Source organism: Populus trichocarpa, chromosome 13, assembly GCF_000002775.5.
Source record: "Populus trichocarpa isolate Nisqually-1 chromosome 13, P.trichocarpa_v4.1, whole genome shotgun sequence".
NCBI classification, from domain to species: Eukaryota; Viridiplantae; Streptophyta; class Magnoliopsida; order Malpighiales; family Salicaceae; genus Populus; species Populus trichocarpa.
This window is the reverse complement of record NC_037297.2, coordinates 6,378,953-6,403,738: the sequence shown is the minus strand read 5'-3', so window position 1 is coordinate 6,403,738 and position 24,786 is coordinate 6,378,953. Positions and strand designations below refer to the sequence as shown.

The 24,786-nt window shown below is 34.7% G+C and overlaps 1 protein-coding gene across 2 annotated transcripts; it reads left to right on the top strand.

Moving 5' to 3' along the window:
• The first annotated feature begins 9,849 nt into the window (after positions 1–9,849).
• Positions 9,850–13,158, top strand: LOC7493893 (septin and tuftelin-interacting protein 1 homolog 1). Of its 2 annotated transcripts, none has more exons than XM_024583655.2 (3): positions 9,850–10,016; positions 10,146–10,408; positions 10,505–13,158. In XM_024583655.2, exons 2-3 carry the CDS (start codon positions 10,162–10,164, stop codon positions 12,856–12,858), a joined length of 2,601 nt encoding a protein of 866 aa, XP_024439423.1. In that variant the 5' UTR covers positions 9,850–10,016; positions 10,146–10,161; the 3' UTR covers positions 12,859–13,158. The 2 variants fall into 2 exon arrangements, with proteins under 2 accessions (XP_024439423.1, XP_024439424.1); XM_024583656.2 differs by having other exon boundaries at positions 9,876–10,016; positions 10,132–10,408.
• Positions 13,159–24,786: the final 11,628 nt, after the last annotated feature.

Below are 24,786 nucleotides of genomic sequence, written 5' to 3'. Positions count from 1 at the left end.
TAGGGTGTCGGCCTATTCATATAATTGGTGTTCTAGAGAAATAGCACAGAGTGCTACATGAAATTAATATTAAAATAATATTTTTTATTTTTAAAAAATTATTTTTAATATGGTATATTAAAATAAATTTAAAAAAAATATTTTAATTTTTTTAGAACTATTTTTAAAATAAAGAGCAAAATATTCTTTCACCCTCTTCTGTAAACAAATGAAAAGGAAAAGGAGACCAGCAGCGGTGGATCGGATCTTGTCTTTCTGAGCTAGAACTGGTACTGGGAAGGAGGATTCTTGGTAGTTACTCCTCGTTGAGTTGACTGGGACTCCATTGATGGATCTCAATGAAGAAATGATGGGTTTTTTTATGGGATCTCCGGCCATGCATGGGTGCTGCTGCTGCTTTCAGCCACAGCTCACATGTGCATTGAATTTTTGACCTTCCTTTTCTTCTTCTTAAACCCATAAAAAATTAATTAATTTCATTAATATTTGTTTAATACAAAGATTAAGCACCAGTTGACACGCAACATCTTGAACGAAGCACTCCGAATGAGGGTGGAAAAGGAATTAAAATCAAATAAAATTAAAGGAAGTCTATTTAAACACAATGCGCTCAAAATAGGAAATGGAAATGGAAATGGGGGGACGAAGAACTGTTTCTTTTCTTCATTTGTTGCAACTTGTGTCGCGTGATTTAAATTGACCTTTATGAGCTGTCAAAGTTGGCTGGAATAAAAAGAAAATTGATGGAAAACAGACCTGACGAGTGGGCTGCACTTGCGCAACAACCACCTAGCTTTCGAAGCTTTGTTGCCCGCACCACCAGGTCGGGGAGGCAAATGAGTGTGTTCGTGGTGGAGGTCACCTCCATAATGGAGCTGAGAGATAAAATGTCTAGAATGAGGCTACTTCTACTGGACAAATCGAATTGCTATGTTTTTTTCCTTTCTCTTTCGGGTTTTTGCTCTCTATATTTTAATTTTTATATGTCAATCGATTCCTATTTATATTATTTAAGATCCCCTGTAAAATATGAAAAATTAAACTGAAAAATAATATTAAACAAGCAGACTAACCTTAACTTGTTGAAGCAATGTAAGTCAAGAACTTCAACATGAGACTTGAGTTTCTTTTCGATAGTAGTGGTTGATTTAGATTTTGTTTTTAGATAATACCTTCTAGGGTTGAGAGGGAAATAAATTTTGCATATTTTGAAAGCCCAATCTTTTTTTTCAATGTCATTTGCACCTTTTAAGACTTTCAATTTTATAAGTATCAATAACTAGATACTAACTTACTTGAATTGTTTAAGTGACAAAAAATTCCTCCAATGCTATTTATGAGTTTGTCATTTGTTCACTAATTAAGTATGGTCTATTCATCATATTATCTTGGCCATATTGACTCCTTTTTGACATTGCCCTCCAAGTGTAGTACGAGAGTATCTTCTCATTACTGTTTATTTTTCAACATCACTATAAAGAAGTTGCCGCCTCTACTACTTTCAACTTCTGATGGAGTTCTTCAAATCATCATCTAGCTATAGTTGTTGCCATAAGTTTCTTTAAACTAAAATATCCCCAACTAATCTTGTTGTATTTATCCTTCCAGTAACCATCATAAGGCATGCATACTTGCATCATCATCACTATTTTTTCCAAGAATTTTACAAATTCAATCAATGAGAATTTTATTGTAAAACATTTTTCATGAAATCATCTTTCTTTGTTTGTTTTCGAGACCAAACTGCAAATTCTAATGATTGTGCTCATATAAATCTAAATTTTGAAATGAAATCATTGGGATACAAATTTAAAAGTATTTTTAACAAATAGACATTTAGGTTTCTTTGGTAAAAAAACCCAAAACATGTCATTCAAAGGCTAAGATGCAACTTTGGATATTTTTTGTTGGAATAAGAGAAAATAGGTTTATGGAGAAAAGGTTATCCCTAAATTTCTGACTATTTTTTTAGAAATGGCATGAATGGATTTTTCAATAAATATGAAGCTATGTTGTAAGGAAACAAATTGGTTTTCAAAGGAGAGTTTTGACTTTTTTTAAAAAGGAAAGCATCTTGCTTTTTGTTGTGTTGATTTTGTCCATTTATTAGTGAAAACTCATGAATCAATGTCATAAAGGATGATATGCAGCCCATAAATAAGTCATGATTTTTGCTTGACAATCATTTTCTTCTCTCTTTAGAGGCTAACACTTATCAACGTAAACAAACTATTTTTTTATTATTATTAAAAAGAGCTTTTAAAAACATGTAATGTGGGCTAGAAAACCTGATTATGAAAAAAATGAGATATATATAAGGCTCGAATGGTGTTTAAGGGTGTTAAAACATATAATCACTTTCTTTATGGAGATCTTCTAAGCTTGCTGCCTTGATTTTGACATTAATTGATCTCATCTTAATCTCAATTCTCGAAGCTCTATCTCATTCTTTTTTTGTTGACATTTTTCTTCAGTTTTAGACTTTGCACCATAATTAGGGACAATTTTTTTTTTTATCAAAAACTTGGAGCACTTTATTTCACATGAAAACCCCCACTTAAGTAAAGCTTGTTTAGATGTTTTTTGCAAACATGAGAATAAATATGGAGCATAGGATTAATATGAAAAATAAACATATCGAATTTGACTGTGTAACTTTAGCTAAGATATTAGGTATATCTAATGAAGGACCTATAGTATTTGAAGTCAAAGTTATACCAACAATTAATGGTTTTATGTATGATGAGGATGTGATCATACATATTGGTAAGCATGACTTTGCACCGGGTGTAAAGGGTAAAAGTCAGGACTTAATGCTTCAACCTAGAGTGTTGCATAGAAGCATTACACACAATATTCTGTCCAAAAAGGGGCATTATAATGAAGTTAGATTCACAAACATGTGCTAGATAGATTGCATGATACGAGATCATCCTATAAACCTACCATATATTATGATGAGGAACATGATAATGGCTCATGACTAGAAACATAAGTCTTTTCCCTGTGGTTAGTGTCTAACTTCCATCTTTAACCATTTTGAGATATTGTTGATGGGTATGGAAAAGATACCATATTCTAAAAACATGGAGATAGACAATAGATCTGTTACTAAGATGGGATATGTTCTAAATAAAAATGGTTTTTGGATATCTAAGACCAAATGGGAAAACAAATAGTGGTGATGAAATTAAAGCTATGTTTAAATCATCATCGCTTGCTTCATCGTCTGAAGCAGCTTCTTAAAGCTCTTGGCAATCAAGGATGGAAGATCGATTACAATGTATTAAGACGAATGGAAGTCATTTTCAAGACACACAAGACCATATAGTCAGCGATTTGCAAGATATTAAGAGCATGATGACCAATTTACTCTTTCGATATCCAGCATCCCAGATGATTGTACCAAAAGCATTTGTATTTTGTTTTACGCTTTTTATGTTTTTATGCTTTTATTCCTTTATGGTTGTAATGAATATTATATTTTCTTTTAGAGATCGTGTCATGGATGTTTTGTTCCTTTTATGATTTTCATTATTGATTATTTTCTCTTATTATTAACGACCAGGTATTTTTTTTTATTGATGCCAAAAGGGGAGGAAATAGATATGAAAATAAAGTTTGATGAATTTCATTGCAAAAAAGAGAAATATGTTTCAATAATAGATCCATACATTTAGGAGAAGAAATCTATTATGATGCATATATGATACAATCTTTTGACATTTACTTAGATAATGCAAAATTGATTAATGTTTCCTATATATTGCATTGCAAAAGATAGAGGGAGACACTGTTTCATATCTAAGTTATCAATTTATTATCATCATAAAAAAAGGGGGATTGTTGACCTTTAAGTCACATATTTATGTTTTTTATATATTTTGATGATAACAATAAAATGAAAAATAAAAATAAAAATACATGCGATTGAGAATAAGTCTTAAACATGTCTATATGAAGATCACATTAACAAACATAAAGGATTTCATAAAGAAATCAATGAAGATGTCTAAGATACATAGCAAGTGAAGACTTAGACTTAAGTGTTCTTTTTAGTGTTTATCACAACATGTTTAACCTAAAACCAACAACCACCATCAATTAATCCCTTAGCAGCGACAACTCATCGCTTCCTTTTCACAAGTAATATGTTGACCTTACAGCCACCCTTCTTACGACCAAGTTTAGTTCCAACAAACCCATGATTGCTCAATCCTTACCATGCCATCTTTTCTAGCTTTGATTGTTGGGAACAATAACACCACCATAATATCCATTAACCAATAATAGAGAGGATGAAACTAAGAGAAACAAATTTAGGGAGAAGAGGAGATAAAAAAAAAAACTAATTGTGCTTGTGTGATTTTGTTTTCTTTTGTAACTAGTCGTGGCACTTATTGCCGACTTAGAGAGAAAAAAAGAGGAGACGACGATTCGAATCCACTAGGTGACCTCCCATGAATGGCAACTCGTGATTTCACGTGCCAATGTGGCAGTGACTCATTGAAACCATGTGCCATAATTGTTCTGCTATTGTTCTTGAAGCTTCAGTGCACAACGACATCTCCTCTGACCATTCCAACCTTTTTTTAGAAAGGGTTCTTCAAATTTTGGATGATTTTGTGTTTTTTATGATTGTTATGGAATTGTGATAATTGTACATATATGATTGCAGGTTGTGTGAGTTATTTAGTAAAGGAGATGAGTGTGTGTGTGTGTGTGAGAGAGAGAGAGAGAGATGCATGATTTTAATTTTTAGCATGTGTTGAAATAAATAACATAAATAAACAAACAAAAAATATATCATAACTTTTCTCTCTCAAAAACTTGCATCAATGCCAACCATAAAAAAGGAAAAGAAGAAGCATAAAAATTTATCTTTTGCATAATTTAATTTTTGTTAAATATTATGTTTAGCATAAAAAAATCATTTTATGTGTTTTAACATCATAAAAATATTTGTGTTTTTAGCATTTGTATAAAAAAATCTTTATTTTTATTTGCATGTTTTTGGACACGATAACAAGTTTATCAAACCTATTAAAAACTTAGTCCTAATAAAATAGCCCATTGGACTTACATAAAAAAACAAAAAAAAATGTATATACCATGATTTTGTTAATTATGAATTTTTGTGTTGTGACATCATTTATTTTTATTGTCTATAAAAAAAAATATACTTTTTTTTGTCATTATATGCAAATATATATTTTTTTTGTTTATAAATATTTTTTTATTTTTTTTCACTGTGAGTCGGGCTGGGTCGACATGATCTTGCACAGGCTTAAATTTCATGAACGTTCTGAAAGACAAAGTGGGTTCAGAACCCAATTCTCATTTAAATTGTGAACAAGCTCTTAATAAATAGCACATGAATAAATTTAGGAAAACACAAGGAATGGTAACTCTTTGTCCGAAAGGATGTGTTAAGGGTAGTGTCTTTATTTTCTTAAGTATAACTAATTCAGTGCCTAAATCTCTAGAATCAATGTCAATTTTGGAATTCTTATTTCCCTCAAATTTCTAGGTGGTGACTTTAAATCTCTCATTTTCCCTATATTTTTCAAATTACAAACCATTCTTTAATTGTCACGATATCAACTGAGATACAACAAAGGCTTTGCAGGATAGGCTATTAAAGGGAACTGTGGTTGTTGGATGGTATAATAATATTGTAATTACCATATTCTCCATCACTTTGTTTCTTTCTGAAACCACATTTTTTTTTTATGATTACGAGTATAATGTGATATTAAAAAGAAATGTTTATTGATTTTTTGATAATTGGACTCATGTTTTCAAACAACAAAAACATTAAAAAGGAAATTCTATCAGGGGGGCTTAGGAGCAGTAAAACCATAAAACCATGCTAACCAATTTATATTGTACTCAATACTAGCAGTTTTGGGAATATAATATCTATGTTGTTCCAATCTTATCTTATGACCAAAGAGACATTTAGATTATTGGTTTTATAATTCATTCTAACCTTTGCTTCTGGAAATTGCTTCTATATTTTGCATGGATCCCTCGTTAGTTCTATTTTATCCTTAAATCATTGAGGTTGCTAGTATTTGAGTTTTTTGCAGTCATGAATGAATCAACATAACATTCATTTTCTTGATTGCTTCCATGTAGATTATGGTCGTGGGTGATGGGTTTAATTGAAACCAATTTTCAGCAGCATCTCAGTATTGGTAAACAATCAAAGTTTTTCTTTAAAATGTGACTTATGGAATGGATGGCCAAATTTGCATCGCCTCTACACTGCTGTATCATGGTGATAACTCATAAGCTGTGTTTTATCCTTTTCTTTTAAGTTTAGATAAATACTAGATTATTTTCTCGCGCTACATGACAAGTTAAATTAATTTTTTTTAAATGTAAAAAAAAATGTTCAATCATTGCTAATTCTAATAGATACAAAAATAAATATGTAAAGATTGACCTGATCGACTTGGTAAGTCCAAAGGCTACTTGGACAACTAGAAAAAGCATAGTTTGACACAATAAAATTTCAAGACAACATGTTTTTTTAGAAAAAATATTGAGACGACAATATACTAGATCGATCCGGCTCAACCTAGGTTAACATACCAAATTCATGACTCGAATAATGAGATCGTGATAACCTAAAAAAAGTAAATGAAAAAATATTATGAAGCTCAATTCTCAATCAACCCAATATTTAAGGATAAAATTAAAAATAAATCAATTAAAAGAAAGGACAAAAAAATAAAAGGAGTCAATTTAGGTTAACTTGACAAACCTAAGTCACCAAGATAATCTCATAGAAAGCAAATCAAAATAAATTATGAAACTCAATTCCTAATCAATCCAATGTTGAATGATGAAATTAAGAAAAATAATCAATTAAAAAGAAAAACAAAAAAATAATCCAAGTCAACTTGGGTAACCCATTAAACCCCTAACCCGGGTTATAAGACTAGAATAACTTTATAGAAAGCATATTGAAACAAATTATGAAGTCTAATTTCTAACCAACCCAACGCTAAAAGATAAAATTAAAAAAATCAATTAAAAAAAGAACAAAAAAACTTGAGTCAACCGAGTTAACCCACAAAACATGTGACCCGGATCATGAGACTAAAATAACCCCATATAAAGCAAATCAAAATAAATTATGAAGCTCAATCACCATCAAATTCAATGTTAAAGGATGAAATTAAAAAAAAAATAAAAAATAAAAAAAATAAAAAAAGGTATTGTTCCAACGAACAATACCTTATGATGCGGGGAATTGACATATAAAGAAAAATCAAGTCAACCGTGGTTAACCACCAAACTCGTGACTCGAGTTATGAGACAGAGATAATTTCATAGAAAACATACCGAAATAAATTATGAAACTTATTCCCAATGAACCCAATGATGAAATGGTGACAATTGAAAAAGAATCAGTTAAAAAAATGATACAAAACATGAGTCAACCGAGTTAACTTTCAAAACTCGTGATCCAAATCATGAGACTTGGATAACTCCATAGAAAGCAAATCAAAATAAATTATGAAGCTCAATTCTCAATAAATTCAATGTTAAAGAATGAAATTAAAAAAAAACAAAAAAAAACATTTTACTTGGAATAATACTTTGTGAAGAGAAGAAAAATGAGTTCCTCTCCTCTTCTATTTGTTAATATGCTCAAGTTAGATGTGATTTGTTGATTGAGTCATATTTTTTGTCCAGAGAAACAACACTAGTTTTGAGCATAATCACAAATGAACCCTAAAACAACTTCACTCTTATTCTTATTTAGGTACAAAACCAAATCGGTGGCCAGCACTAAACTGTAGGTCCGATTATATTTTTTCTAACATTAAAAAAGGATGCCTAAACGATGATATCATTTTTGAAGTTGAAGAAAAATTTAGGACCTGAGTTAATTTAATAATATGATTATAAAAAAAGAAAACGATAAAAAAATGACAATGACTAATAAAAAAAATAAATATTTGCTAGTATTACGAAAATATACCCTCTAAATATTTGTAAAAGGTCTCAACAATCTTATTTGATAATAAAGAAAAAATTGAATGAGAACGAGATAACCTTGTAAAGAAAAAAATGAAAAGAATTCAAAGCTTAATTACCAACAAATCAAACGCTGAAGGATGAACTGAAGAAAAAATCAATTTTAAAAAAGAACTAAAAAACCTGACTTAAGTCAGCATCCCAAATTCACAACTCATAGAAAGAAAAATAAAAAGAAATCACGAAGCTTAAAGCCTAATAACCTAATACTGAAGGATAAGATTAAAAATAAACACTTTTTTAAAAAATAATCTAAAAAAAAACTAAAGTCAAGTTGAGCTAATCTTTGAAACTAGTTACCTGATTCGTGAGACCTAGATTACCCCATAAAAGGCAAACACAAAAAAATTATGAAGCAAAATTCTCAATCATCTAAAATTAAAAAAACAAAATAAATAACAATCAAAAGAACAAGAACCAAGATTGATACAAATACAAACTGACATGATACATTTAATTTTTGGAAGAGTAGATGCAAAACCCAAGGTGAAGAGAGAGAAAAGAGGAGGAAGAAGAAAAAAATTCCACCATAGCTCAACCATTATGTTACTATATACATGTGTTTGACCACTAGGAAAAGGACATCGAGATGCTCTTAACACCTCACACACTACTCAAAGAGTGCATACGTCTTCCACTTTCTGGTCATGCAATATTTTTGGTTTTTAAATAATATTTTATATTAATTAAAATATCAAATTGCCCCAGTCCACTTCATTATAACTAAAAAACCAGGATAAAAATACAAAAAATCCTTTGGATGCCAATTCAAAAAATCTTACTTTTAAGGGTAATTTAGTCATTTTACTATGCATTAAAAAGTAAAAATTCATAAAAGCCCCTAGTTGCTTTTTAAATAAATTTTGCTTTTAAGGATAATTTAATCATTTAACTCGACTTTTAAAAATGCGAAAAACCAAGCTATTCCCGATCAATATGACAATGATTAATGGACCTTAAAGAAAAAAATTGTATTATTTCCAATAACTAGTTTAATGATTTTGTTTTAGAAGAACAAACATATCAATATAATATTTCAATGCATAATGTTTTGTGTTTGCCTCCACAATGAAACATTGAACTTGTTTAGATTTTTGTTAATAGTTGCAAATATATTATTAATATTATTTCAAATCTTTTTTAAGTCTCATGTTGAGTTTTTTTTTTTCCTTTGAAGTTAAGAGTACTCATGAACAATTTATACATTAATTAATTTAAAATAATTTTTTTTGAACAATTTTAAAACACATCCTTTGTCTCAATTTGATACATTAAAAGAAAATTTAATGAGTTTTTTTTCATGATTTATCTCAAATCTAAACAAAAAAAAAATCACCCATGAATACTGTTAATATGACAAAACTTTCCATATTAATACAAACTAGATTTGTGTGCTTGTTGTAAGTTAAATTTGTTTTATCAATTAAAAAAATCAGAGCATTGTTGGCTATATGTGTTGCCTAAAAGGTGTGACGGTAATTTATTTACCGGCGCGTGCGTTACAAGTTTTAATTCTTTAATTTCATGGATAACAAATTCTTTTTACTGTGATATATAAAATAAAAAAACTATTCTATACCTATATAATTTAAAAATAATAATTGAATCATGATAAAAAAAAACCATCTTGGTATCTAATTCAAAGTTTTCGTAGTTGAAAGGCAATTTCATAATTACATCATTCCAATGAATATTAGCTAGGAGAATTTTTTTTTTAATGTTAATTTTTAATTTACCATATTAAAATGGACTTAAGCCTGCGCCTCTAACTCCTAGGTCCATTATAATCCCGGGCTCAACAAAGCCCTTAAAAGTCCATGTTCTGAACCTCTTCCTGATTTCTATCGTAGACCATCATCATCATAAACATTAAAAAAAATTCCGAGTTCCTATAAGATTTTGTAGTACAGTATCGGTCGTTAGGGTTTGCTGTTTTCTATTGCTACGATTTCCAGTATAAGGTAAGCTTATTGTTATCTCTATAGCATTAGCAAATTTGATTTGGAGCAAAACCCTAGAGATTATTTCATCGGTAAGCAATTCTTCATTCCTCATTCGAATTTTAATCTCTGATAGATTTGGTTTCACAGAGTCATAAAATCAAAGATGGATGATTACCAGGAGGAAATGGAAAGATTTGGGATGGAGAATGACTTCGAAGACGGCCGATATATAAATGGAGAGTTCTACTTTAAAAAACAGAAAGAAAAACGAAAGCAATCCAAAGATGATGTTCTTTATGGTATCTTTGCGGATTATGACTCCGATGATGATTACGTTTCCTCTTCGCGAAAGAGGAGAAAAGACTCCCGAAAAGCTGATCTCACTAAGCCTGTCAATTTTGTCTCCACAGGTAATGTAGAGATAGATGTCTTACTGATAATTTAATGACTTGTAATGCTTGTTGGTGAAAATTATGTGCTTATGAAAGTTGTTTGTTTGTTTGCAGGTACTGTTATGCCTAACCAAGAAATTGATAAGAATTTGAGAGACAAGAACAGTGATGTTATGTTTGCTGCTGCTGATGACAACAGACCTGGAATAGGGTCTGGTTTTAATACTGGGTTAGGGTTTAATTCAGGGCTTGGTGATTTTAATGGGGTTAAAAAGAGTGAGGATTTTGAGGATGATGGTCGTGACGAGGCTGAAGATAACTTTTTGCCAACAGAGTTTGGGAGAAGGATAAAGGAGGGGGCAGAAAGGAGAGAGCAGGAGAGAATGGAGAAGAAAGCAAAAGGAGTGGGGAAAAACAAGGAAGTGAAAGATGGGGATGTTGGGGTGTTTGAGAAGCATACAGTAAAAGGAATTGGGATGAAGTTGTTAGAGAAAATGGGTTATAAGGGAGGTGGATTGGGGAAGAACCAGCAAGGAATTGTAGCCCCAATTGAAGCAAAGATGAGGCCAAAAAATATGGGAATGGGGTTCAATGATTTTAAAGAAACATCAGCTAAGTTGCCTCAATTTGAGGAGAAGGAAGCTGTGAGCCAAAGCCAGGGTCAGATGGTGGGGAGAATGAAGGAGAAGCTATGGTTGAAGGGTAAGAAGAAGCAGAAGCAGGAGAAGTATATAACAGCAGATGAATTGTTGGCAAAGAAGGAAGAACAAGGTTTTGAGGTTTTTCAGAAGGTGATTGACATGCGAGGGCCGCAGGTGAGGGTGCTGACAAATCTGGAGAATCTTAATGCAGAAGAGAAGGCGAAGGAGAATGATGTTGCGATGCCAGAGCTTCAGCATAATGTGAGGTTGATCGTGGATTTGGCAGAGCTTGATATACAGAAGATTGACAGAGATCTGAGGAATGAAAGGGAGACTGCTATGAGCTTGCAGCAGGAGAAGGAGAAGTTGGAAACAGAGGCAGCACGCCAGAAGAAGCAATTGGATAATGTGGAGGAGATCATGGGTGTGCTGAGCCATATTGAGGAACAGAAGTCTTCAGGAACTTTGACCTTGGATTCACTAGCAAAGTATTTCACAGACATAAAGCGGAAATTTGCAGAAGATTATAAGCTTTGCAACTTGTCTTGCGTTGCTTGTTCATATGCTTTACCTTTGTTTATCAGAGTATTTCAGGGCTGGGATCCTCTTAGAAATCCATTGCATGGATTGGAAGTAGTAGAATTATGGAAGAATGTGCTGCAAGGTGAGGAAAGTAGTGATATATGGGATGAAGTTGCACCTTATGCACAGTTAGTAACAGAAGTAGTTTTGCCTGCTGTAAGAATATCTGGGATTAATACTTGGGAGCCTAGGGACCCTGAACCCATGCTTAGATTTTTGGAGTCTTGGGAGAATTTGTTGCCTGCAGCAGTTGTTCAGAGCATCTTGGATAATATAGTTATGCCAAAATTATCTAGTGCTGTGGACTCATGGGACCCACGTCGGGAAACCGTTCCCATTCATGTTTGGGTACATCCATGGCTGCTGCAGTTGGGATTGAAATTGGAGGGCTTGTACCAGATGATACGAATGAAGTTAAGTATGGTTCTTGATGCGTGGCACCCTAGTGACGCATCTGCTTACACCATCTTATCACCTTGGAAAACTGTGTTTGATGCAGCCAGTTGGGAAAATCTTATGCGCAGATTTATAGTTCCCAAGTTGCAGGTTGCATTGCAGGAGTTCCAAATAAACCCAGCTAATCAGAAGCTTGATCAGTTCTATTGGGTTATGTCATGGGCTTCAGCTATTCCAATTCATCTCATGGTTGACTTGATGGAGAGGTTTTTCTTTTCGAAATGGCTGCAGGTTTTGTATCACTGGCTCTGTTCAAATCCTAACTTACAAGAGGTTCATAAATGGTACATTGGTTGGAAGGGACTTCTTCCACAAGAGCTTCAGGCACATGAAAATATTCGTTATCAGTTTACTCTTGGACTCAACATGATTGATCGGGCTATTGAAGGTATGGAAGTGGTCCAGCCTGGTCTGAGGGAGAACCTCAGTTATATTAGGGCACAGGAGCAGAGGCAGTTTGAGGCCCAGCAAAGAGCTGCAATGCATTCTCAATATCAAACTGCTGCTGGCATGGGTAGCACAACGCAAATGGGTGGTTTTGGTGGCGGTGCAGTTGAGATGACTTTGAAAGAAGTTGTTGAGGCCCATGCACAACATCACAGCTTGCTCTTTAAGCCAAAACCTGGCAGGATGCATGATGGTCACCAGATATATGGGTATGGTAACATGAGCATATATGTGGATCCAATACATGAAAGGTTATATGTCCAGAAGGAGGAAGATTGGTTACTGACAAACCTTGATAATTTGCTTGAGATGCATAATAATTCTCTTAAAAAGAGACGGTGAGTAGTAGAGCCTCGAAGATGTGTTAGGATGTGGGGGTTAACGCCGGACTGGGTAGCCATTCCTTCAGTTCATAGGTTGTATGTTTTATGCATAAAAGGCATTGAAGAGGTTAGCTATTTCTTATTCTTTGAGCTTGTCGGTGACTGAGATGGCTTTGTTGTAAGAAATTATATCATTTTTTCCTGACATTATTGTGATGCAATACTGCTTAACTTATTTTAACTGTTGCATTTTCATGTTAGCTGGTCTTGTAAATATTTAGCCATGATACTCTTAATGATAATAGGTCTTTTCTATTCACTTAGCTTGCAGCGGATGTTCTTTGTTTCTTTGCTTTTTAAGCCCCTCTTACCTTTTTCCCATGGATTTCTTTGTCATTCCTTTATCTCTGTTTTTTTTTTTCTTTTTCTTTGTTGTTTTGGGGGTTGGCATTTTTTGTTTTTATCTATAATCCTGAATTTATGCAAATTTGGGTTAATAGATGTATAGATGGAAGATATTGTTCTTGTATAGTAACTTTTTTGACTCATTTGTGAGTTTGAAGTGTGTTGTGGTTTGAACAAATATTTTGAAGCGTAGAGCTTGAGAAAATTGTTTAGAGAGGAAATTCTGCTGTTTGAGCTGTCATGTTTTCCTAAACCGGAAAGGAGGACCATTTAGTAGCAGTTGGAATATTTAACAGTCTAGGTCTCATGTTAACATACTTGGTAATGCGAGCTTTTCCAGAATCTTTTTTCTGCTCTATTTTTACTGTCTTGCTTATGTTTTTGTACTTGTGTTTTTATAAACTAGATAGAATAGAATGCAGAATTCTCATTTGAATATAAAAGAAGATATTTCACTGGTGCCTGAATTGGGATTCAGCTCTACCATGAAACATGGATGAAGTGTATATGAAAGCTTCATCTGAGGGGCTACTGTTGTGTCACTGGAATAAAGGAGAGGGAATAAGGAGCATCCATCGCTCTGGTCTCTATAAGGTACACTGTTCTTGTCTCGGTGCATGAGCCTTGGACAGTTTTAAGGGAGATGATATGGACTTAGTAACTTCCAATGATGTCATAAAACATGCCGATATATTATCTGGTTTCGTCGTCGTCTCTCCTCTCTGATTATACTTTCTCCCTCGAGGTTATAACTGCTTTTCATTATTTACTTCGATTATTGGTTATTTGTTGTGGACTTGGTGTGCAACTTGAGATATGTTTAAATTTGACAGATGAATGTTTTAGAATGCATGTAGTTCGACTCTCTAGAGGTTTTGATGAGGAATGGGCAGTTGAAGAGACGATGCAGGAATTTGATGACAGGGTTTCTAATGCAGTATGTGTAGAAGTGGAAGGAGCGAATGGGTTTTGAAGCTCCAAAAGATTCACGAATATATTTCTTCTTCCTATTGGGATCCTTAGTGGAACAAAGATTTATTCGTGAAGCTCCACGAGGGAAATTCCAAGTTTAAATCACTTGAATCATCCATGTTCGGTTTTTGTATTCCTATGCTGGTTCTCCTGGCCTCTCTCTAATTTGGTTTCAGATTCTTTTTTCGTACATATACTTGCGCAGGTGCCGGTTTCAGATTGACTTTACTGAGCTCATATCAGACTTCTGGGTATATTAGTGACCAATTGATCGAACACCTTTTTTTGTAATCATGGCTCTAAGATCGAGAATTTCCCGCGGGGGGGGGTTGCGGCTGGCGGCGGCGGGTGTTAACAAGCCAATGCAAATCCAAAATAAAGTGCTACACCTTACTCTATAAAAATACACGGGAAGCCCCCCCCTTTTTTTTTTCTAAAACATTTTGGTATACCAGTTCGCTTGCGTTCTGTAGAACATTAGAAGCCAACTCTCTTGAGCTGCTTTTTTAGATCACTTGTTTATAGGTTTGTCATTTCAATTTCTAGCGTTACACTTGGCAAATAATATAGATCCAGTTATAATCTTAGAAGCTTTGAGCTGATTCTGTAACTTAAAAAAGAGTTCGTGTTCTTCCTCTTCTGGTGTAAAAAATAAAATAAAATAAAAATAGAGCTCAATCTCCCTCTTTATATGGCTAAATTGTCCCACGAGATTCCAAAAGAAAAGAGAATAGTCTGCCTTCTTTCTTATTAATTTAGATTTTCCACCTTTTGTTTTTATATAATTTTCTTTTCTAATTCAAGCAGTTACGTCGACCAATTAGAAATAAGGGTATATTGAAATTTCATAATTTCTTATTTACCGAAATGGAGTAGTTTTCATTTCATTTCCCAAAACAGAAACTTGTGCCATATAAGCGCTGAAAATGACATGTAGATTAAAACTCAGAAAGATTAATTAGGATTTTGATTAATATGGATTTTTCATGACAGAAAATAAAGCTTTTAGTTGTTTGGTGCATCTTCAGTATACACAGGAGAAGGGTGCTAGTTGTTAATGTTGTCTCATTTTATAGTGATGATGTCCAAAATATCAATGCAATTTAGGAGCTTAAGTGTTGTTTTTTAGAGAGAAAAAATACAATGATATTTTAAAGAGAAAAAACTCTAAAAATATATATGCTAAAAAATATTGAGAATAAAGAGATTGTCCACTTTGCGTCTAAAGGGTTCACGAGGTATTTATAGCCCATGAGTCTTATTTTTTTATGAAAAGGAGGGGTTGAGGTGTTATTTTGCTCTAATAGTATTTAACAAGGGATAAACATCTCTTACACATCATTAATGAGAGATAAATATCTCTTACACATCATTATTACTAATGAAAATATGGTAGGTCTTTAAAAGATTTTTATACACTTAGAGGTGTTGAAAGATGAACATTTTTTACCTCAATATTTTATGTTAATGATGATAAGAATAAACAAATGAAGTTTTATAGCCCAATAAGAGGCATAAAAAGATTATCAGCTCTATATCTATTTGGGCTTTAGCATGTTGCTGAGTTTAGACGTATTGGGTTTAACAGCACGCCAAACTCACATATACTTGGAGTCAATGCGTAGCCAAGCCCAGGTATGTTAGGTTATCACCCTGCCTTTCCCCCTTTCAATCATGGGCTTATTGAGCAAACAAATCATGTATAAAATACGTTGATCCATTAGTAGTCTACAAGTTTTTATGTATTAAATATACAAAGATCTGAAAGGTTTGATTTTAGTGAGAGGTTTTTTTTACTTGAGAGTTGTTTGTCTTACCAATAAGAGACTTTTTACATTCTCATGAGATTTGTTTGCCTCACACAAAACTGTTAGGATTCTTCGTGGCTAGGTTGCTTGTCCTTATTGAAAGAGATGGCTAGGTAGCCTATTTTGTAACATCCCCAACATTTAGGTACAAATTCTTTTATAATAAATCCACAAACAATGTAATTTTTCTTCATTGCTTAAAAAAACATTTAACTACTTTATTTGGAAACTCAATTGGTCGACCGGATATACCAGGACCTTACTCTTAAGTTTTGATCAGTATCTATCTTGGGTATTACGCCAAATTAACAATATTTTTATCAAAATTTTGGCAGAGTTTCCTTTGTATTTTAGGCATTTCAAGTGTCAACATCAATCAAACAAAATAAAATAAAAAAAGAAACTTGATAACCGCATGTTCATGCGAAACCCATCAATCTATTCCTATTCCTGATCCAATCATCCTGGATCTCTGTATAATTAATCCACAATACCACTAAAAACTATTAATCTTCACTTTATCAATAATATTACTAAACCATCGTGATGATTATAATAAAATTTACATTAACAATATACAAGTTAAATTAGTTGTATTATTTCTACACAAAATGCAATGTCATGCATAACATACATTTACAACTTTAGTTTTACAAGTTTCGGGTAATTAGTTACATAATAAAGTAAAATATCTATAATTACAACCCTAAAAGTTAGATTATACATCATGCCAGTCCATATTTCCTAGATCTAAATCAAGGTAGCAACTATTAGCTATTCTTAACGAGCATGTGAATTACTTGTAACAAATAAATGTCATTATTTAAGTCTCAAGTTAAAGTTTATCAGAACATTAAGGAATTTCATCTATACAATATTTTAAACCATTCTTATGATCATTTTAAACTTCTTGTCGCACCCTCGCGAGCGGAGCGCGGCGTCACGACGATCCTCGATTGATTTCGCGGTCTTTTTGGTTTTGTTGAATAATGGAGTCGCCACCTAGTATTATGGTCACTAGGAAACCTACCTGGTCTTTCAGAGATTCTAAGGCAAGGGACTGGTTGCGTAAAGGGAAGGTATTAGCACCCCTAATACGCCCTACCTAAGGTAAGCTGCTTGGTGTTTGGTTTGCCTTATAATAGCTATGGTGTTGGTGCTTTCTAATCTCGTCAGTTTTTCTAAGTTTGATTCAAACTAAATTTATTAAGGTAGAAATCCAAGGAGATTCCATGTGCTTTAAAAGCTCATCTTTCCCATTAGTATTTCAAGAGTTTACGACTCGTAAATCGCAAGTAGGGAGGATGAAGATTTAGAAATCTAAGGAAATTCAGAGCGCTTTAAAAACCTCCTTTTGCCTTAGTATTTCATACTTTCACGGCTCGTAAACCGTGGAGTCAAAAGTTGAAATGTCCTCAATTATAATTGAGGCTTCTTTCAAGGATGTGTGATGACTTATTATTCCTAGAAAATTATTTTGGATATTTACCACTTAGGGTTTCTTTATCCAAATATTAACAGTGAATAATAATAAATTATTCCCTAATAATATTTTGGATATTCGTCCTTTAAGGATTTCTTTATCCAAACATTAGCGGTGAATAATAGATAAATTCCCCCCAAAATAAGATTTTTATATCTTTTGAAATATTGGCCAACACCCTTTGGAGTTTTACAAACATGTTGTAAAATCCTAAAAATGCAAGAAAATAATTTTTGTGTTTAAAAAATCCATGCTGAAAACAACATTTTCAAAACTTCAAATATTTGTTTTTGTTTTTTTAAGAGGAAATTCAAAAAGATGTTAGGGTATTGGTCGTATGCAACACACAAAAACATTTTTTTTATATTTTTCTTTATCAAAAACACAAACATTACATTTAATCACAATTAAAGTCATATTAGTCAAATTCTTAAGGCTTTAATAAATCAGCTATTAAATCCCAGAATATATGTAGAAACGTGTTCTTACATTTTCACGAGAAATACAACATGATTTTATTTGTCCTTCAGATACTTGACTATATACCAATTAAAACATTAAATTCATTTTTTTCTTTTTGATTTTATAATTCAATAACATATTTAAAACACACACATCCCTCACTTTTTACCATGTTTACTCACACCCATAATTACATGTTTACAAAATATATGAACTCAAAATAAACCAAACAAAACACTAAACAATTTAATTATTTACAAATAAACCCAAAACAGTCCTGGAATTGCAAGGAAGGCATTCTGGAGTTGCAGGAACAGGGCAGCGCGTCTTCTCCACGCGCGGCCGCCACAAGAAATAACAGGGGACGGGGGATCTGGCTTGGCTTCCTCCCTTCTTCTCTTTCTCGCCGGCGGTGACCTGCAAAACAAAAGGAACGCAGCAAGCACACATGTTCTCGGTCTTCTTTCCTTTTAGATTTGTTTCACTACAGATCGTTTTTTTGTTTCACCTTCTTCTCCTCTGCTTCAGATGGCTGGCGACAAAGAGGAGGGAAGGACGAGAGAGGGGCAAGCAGATCAGGGAGTGACTGCCCTCAGAAACCCGCTGGAACGGATAGATTCCGACCCCTCTTTCTTCTTTGGTCGGCGATGAAGCAAGCCGAGGTCTGCAGTTGAGAGGGAAATGGGGACCCCTCTACCCGTTTGCTTTCAGCCTTGACGAGCTGGCCCAAGATAGGGACTGAAGAGGAGCGGCTGAGGGTCTTGGCCGAGAGAGGGAGATTCTAATGAGGTCAAGACACGGGGCTGTGAGTGGGAAACGTGGGAAGGAGAAGGATGAGCCGGCTGTCTGTGGGGAGGGATCTGACGATGGAGATAAGAGAGTGAAGGGGTTCTGTTCTGTCAAGAGAAGGGGGGGAAGCGGCGGCTTCTCTTTGGTTTTGGCTGGATGCTCTAAGGCGGCTAAAGGGGGGGGGTGGCTCTGATTTTAGAGATTGAGAGGCAGACAACGGGGAGAGACTGCTGAGAGAGGGAAGATGACAGGAAAATAGGGTAGCCGACTGTGGTTGAAGAGAGTGAGGGGGAATATCTTGGCTGATAGAGGAGAAGATCGGGAAAAGATTGGAAAAAAAAAAACTAGGGGGACTTGAGCGGCTGGTCTTTGGGGAGAGTCGGCGGAGAAGGGAGAAATAGCTTTAGGTTTAGGTCTTTTTTTTGTTACCCTAATTTTCTCTTAACAAAAATTGCTCTCCTTTTCAATTTTTCTCCCCCACTGTATATATGGCTGGATGTTCACTTATATAGAAAATCTCTACACGTGATATTTAAGGAAATATTGCAATAATTATTGCAGAGATTGTCTTCTATAACCAGCACCAACAAATCATATATATATGGTATCTTATATTGCAGTGATTATTTTCCATAACCAGCACGAATCAAATCATATATATATATATATATATATTATTTTATATTGCAGTAATTATATATGATTCAATAATTATCTCCTTGACATATTGCTTCCTTGATATTAGCCATGATGCTCTATGTTATCGCCACATGTAAACCCTTATTTTTTATTTCTATTTCTATTTTTTTATTTTTTATTTTTGAAAAATTATTAAAACATGGGTCAAAAATTGGGTAGCAACAGATGCCCCCTCTTTACAATGCTTACGAAGCAAAACGCCTCAATGTTTTGCATAGTAAGCTTGTAAAGAAAAAGAACAAAAAAAAGGTCTTTCTTGCTTGCTAAGTGATCCACTCATCCAAGGACTTCAATTTTTAAAACAAAATGGTGTCGTTATCATGGGTGACCTGCTTTTTTTTTTTTTTTTAAAAAAAATTGGTTTATTTTTACGGGCGACCTGCCCACACACACTCAAACATGGTCTATTTTCAGGGGCGACCTACCCATATACTCACGCTGGTCTTTTTTCACGGACGACCTGCCCTTTTGAGTGGGTTAACCTAAGATCCCATCTGGCGATCTCCTTTAACCCGAAGCAAAGTCGGTGTGTAACTCGTTCAACCTAAAATCCCATCTGGCGGTTCCCTTTAACCAAAGCTAAACTCTGTGTGTGGTTGGGTTAACCTGAGATCCCATCTGGCAATCTCCTTTAACTAAAACCAATACAAAAATGTATGTGTGGTCTTATTATGACGGGTGACCTACCCCAAAATGAAAGATGGTCTCATTATGACGGGTGACCTACCCAATTGCAAGATGGTCTCATTCTGACGGGTGACCTACCCAAGTGGAGAGAAGGGAAGAGTGGTCTCATTCTTATGGGTGACCTACCCAGGGGAAGAATGACCTCATTATAATGGGTGACCTACCCAAGTAAAAAAAAAAAAGGTGGAGAATGGTCTCATTCTAATGGGTGACCTACCCAAATGCAAGATGGTCTCATTATGATGAGTGACCTACCCAAGTGGAGAGAAGGGAAGAGTAGTCTCATTCTTATGGGTGACCTACCCAGGGGAAGAATGGCCTCATTATAATGGGTGACCTACCCAAGTAAAAGAAAGATGGAGAATGGTCTCATTCTAATGGGTGACCTACCCAAGTGGAAAGGGGAGAAGAGTGGTCTCATTCTTATGGGTGACCTACCCAGGGGGAAGAGTGGCCTCATTATAATGGGTGACCTACCCAGGTAAAAAAAGATGGAGAATGGTCTCATTCTAATGGGTGACCTACCCAGAAAAAATGGTCTCATTGTGATGGGTGACCTACCCAAGTGGAAAAGGGAAAGAGTGGTCTCATTCTTATGGGTGACCTACCCAGGGGGAAGAATGGCCTCATTATAATGGGTGACCTACCCAGGTAAAAAAAAAAAAAAAAAAAAAATGGAGAATGGTCTCATTCTAATGGGTGACCTACCCAGAAAAAATGATGGTCTCATTGTGATGGGTGACCTACCCAGGTGGAAAAGGGGAAGAGTGGTCTCATTCTTATGGGTGACCTACCCAGGGGGATGAATGGCCTCATTATAATGGGTGACCTACCCAGGTAAAAAAAATGGAGAATGGTCTCATTCTAATGGGTGACCTACCCAGAAAAAATAATGGTCTCATTATGATGGGTGACCTACCCGTTTTGAATTTCAAAAGAAATTATCTTACCTCGAGGAATGAAGCAGTGCTGGTTCACAATTCATATTCTTTTCCGTAGTTTCGTTGACTTGAGATTCCGTATCTCAGCGAGTCCCAAAACTTGGAACTATTTGGCTTTCGTCACACCTTTCCTGACAGGTTAGTGTTATGATAATATAGCATGCATGTTTTTGTTTACCTATTTTTGGAAACCTAGGTCCCCCTTTTCGTTGTAGCCTTCTTCGAGCTCCTGTTTCCATTTGTTTGCCCGACCTATCCTCTTGAGCTGGAATATGCTCCATGCGCTATATGTCCTATCCTTTTTATGCTTGGTGAAGAGATCTCTAGTTTCTTATGGGGCCCTTTCTTGCTCCATTGAATAGTCTTTTATTATACTTTTGCAGATGTTTTAATCGTCTTTTTCCATTTTTTAAGAAATTATTTTCAGAGGAAAACTCCAAGGATCTGGTTTTATTCATGAAAACTGAAACTTTTAATGCAATCATCATATTTTGTTTTAAGCAACTCTCATAAAAGGTGTTTCAACAATTCTATAATGATACCTCTTTGGGCTTTGGTTCACTAATAGACCCCTATGTGCACTTTTTGCCCCCTAGTGTGGTGTACAAAACCTATCAAGTTTAAATTTGGTTTGGGATCCCTCCAATTTTGAGAATGGATGGAGTCATCTTATTAGTCATGTGTAAAAACAGTTTTTTTAGTAAAAGATTTTGAATGCTATGAGATCATGCGCTTTATGAAGAAAAGGTTTTTTACAGAGAGAATTCATGGCCGAACTTTATTTTATGGATCCGAAAGCATAGTATTTCTTTATAGAGTCAGCATTCACAGGTCTAACTAGATCTTCTCAATCCATTCTAGATAACAATAAATCTCCTCCCGATAACGCTTTCTTTACCATGTAAAGGCCCATATTGTTTTGCGTCCATTTACTCTGATCTTCTCCTGGTAAAGGCTATATTTTCTTCAGTACAAAATCTCCTTCATGGAATCCTCGAGGTGGGACCTTCTTATCATATGATTTGGTTATCCGTGATGATGATAGATTGCAGCTATCCTCTTTTTACTGATCAGATTCAACTATTCATATCTAACGTTTACCCATCCCACCTCTTCTAAACTCAAATTCTACCAATACTCTTAATGAGGGGGTTTCCACTTCTAAAGGCATCACCGCCTCCATTCCATATACCAAAGTGTACGGTGTGGCTCCTGTTGAAGTTTGGATTGCGGTGCGGTACGCATGAAGGGCAAATGGCAACATCTCATGCCAATCCTTGTAGGTGACTACCATATTCGAAATAATCTTCTTTGACATTTTCCTTAGAAGCTTCTACCGAACCATTCATCTTTGGCCTATAAAGCGAGGAATTGGAATGCTTGACTTTCCATTTAGCACAGAGTTCTATTATCATCTTGCTATTGAAGTTCTGGGCATTATTAGTTATCATATTTTCTAGTGGACCATATCGACAGATCAAATCTCTTTCCAAAATTTTTTTACCACCTTTTGCCTCCACGACATCCAAATCTCAACAATGTTTCGTCAGATGATTTCTTATACAAAGTTTCCCCATCAAGATAGAAATCCATCACCAACCTCCTCAAAGTCTTCTTATTGATTTTGGATGCCCCCATGGGATATTTCTGGTTTTGGATGAAATTCTTGATATCATAGTACCAAGGGTTTCCATCTATTTCTCTTTCAACTGAGCAACAATGAGCTGGGTTATTTCTGGTATCAATGTGTACCGGCCGCACCTTGTGCCCAAAGTCTATTCTAGTCATAGAAGTTAGCGTGACCAAAGCATCAGCAAAATGGTTTCCTTCCCTTCCTAGATGGGTGAACTTTATTTCCTCAAATTCTCTAGCCAATTTAGACAGGTATTATTGGTAAGGTCTCAACTTCTCGTCCTTGGTTTGCCATTTTCCTTTCACTTGGCAAATAACCAAAATCGAGTCTCCATACATATCTATCTTTCTGATATTCAGCTCCAATGCTACCTCTAAAACGAGAATGCAAGCTTCATATTCCTATGTTGTTATTGCACCCAAACTGCGACTTAACTAAAATCGGATATTGTTTCTTATTAGGAGAGATTAGCACTGCCCCCACTCTGTTACCACAACACCATCAAAGTACATAATCCACCGATGTAATTTCCCTTCCTTGACTAAAAGCACATCTTCATCAGAAAAATGAAATTTTAACGGCTCATAATCTTCCACAGCATGGTCAGCTAGGTGATCGGCAATGACTTTCATGGCTTTTCTTGTCATATATACTATGTCGTACTTAGCTAGTAGAACTTGCCATTTTGCAATTCAGCTTGATAGATAGGGGTGGAGTAGGTACTGCTTGATTTTCGCGAAAGCTTCTTCACACTCTTATTCCAAATTCCGAGATTCTTCTTCCTTAACAATTAAAGATGAGGTCATAAGTCGTGGTTAATTGAGATATAAACGGAGCAATGTAATTCAACCTTCCCAAGAACCTCCTTACATCCTTCTCAGTCTTGGGAGTTGGCATAGATTAAATAGTCTTTACTTAACCAGGGTCCACTTCTATCCCTTTTTCACTCATCATAAATCCCAACAACTTCCTAGATTTCACCCCGAATGAACACCTTGCATGGTTAAGCCTCAACTTGTACTTCCTTAGTCTTTCAAATAATTCCTTCAATATTTGGACATGATTCTCTCTCTCTCTAGATTTAGCAAACATGTTATCCACGTATACTTTAATCTCTTTTTGCATCATGTCGTGAAATAGAGCCATCATGGCCCTTTGGTAGGTGGCCCCGACATTCTTTAACCTAAATGACATGACCTTGTAGCAAAAGGTTCCCCATAGTGTTACAAAGGTTTCTTCTCCTTATCCTCTTGCGCCATTTTATCTTATTGTAGCCCGAAAACCGGTCCATAAAGGAATATATGGGGTTACGAGTTGCATTGTCAACCAGCATATCTAGGAGTGATAGAGGAAAATTGTCTTTAGGGTTAGTCCGGTTTAAGTCCCTAAAGTCCACACAAACTCTAATTTTAACTTCCTCTTCGGGTACTATCATTATGTTGGACACACATTGCGGATACTTGACTATTTCTAGAAAGTCAGCATTCCACTGCTTTTCAATTTATGTCTTTACCTTGATCAAGACATTCAGATTGGTCCTTCTCAACCTTTGCTTAACCGATTTGCATCCTTCTACTAGTGGTACCTTATACAAACCAAGCATATCCTTGTAGGACCAGGAAAAAAAATCTACATAATCTTGGAGTAGTGCAGTCAACTCTTTTTTTTTAGGGGTGATCAAAGTCTATATCTTCAACTCTCTCTTGATTTCTTCATCGCCTACATCTATGGTTTCAAGCTCCTCTCTAGCGGGTTTTCAAGCTTGTTCGTGTTATTAATTTTTGTGAATCCCCTAATGTTATTTTCCAACATTCTTCCTCTTTTACAACTAATATGTATTCTTTAAAGTCCGGCCATTCATTCTAAGTGTAAAGTGCAGGTGTAGTTATGGAAGATTCGCTTTGAAAAAGGAAAGTGATGTGTAAAAACACCAAGATGAACTTTTGAAAATGCATGATCTTATTAAAGGGAAAAGTTTGGCTAAAAAAACAAGGATAAAATCCCATTGACATTTGAAACCTCGGTTTAAAAAGTTGAAAAAGGCAAACAACACAATATCATGATCACA

Excerpts from the sequence above, each read along its gene's own strand:
- LOC7493893 (XM_024583655.2), top strand. The coding sequence starts at position 10,162 with ATGGATGATTACCAGGAGGAAATGGAAAGATTTGGGATGGAGAATGAC. Across the intron at positions 10,409-10,504 it reads TGTCAATTTTGTCTCCACAG|GTACTGTTATGCCTAACCAA; the intron begins GTAATGTAGAGA and ends GTTTGTTTGCAG.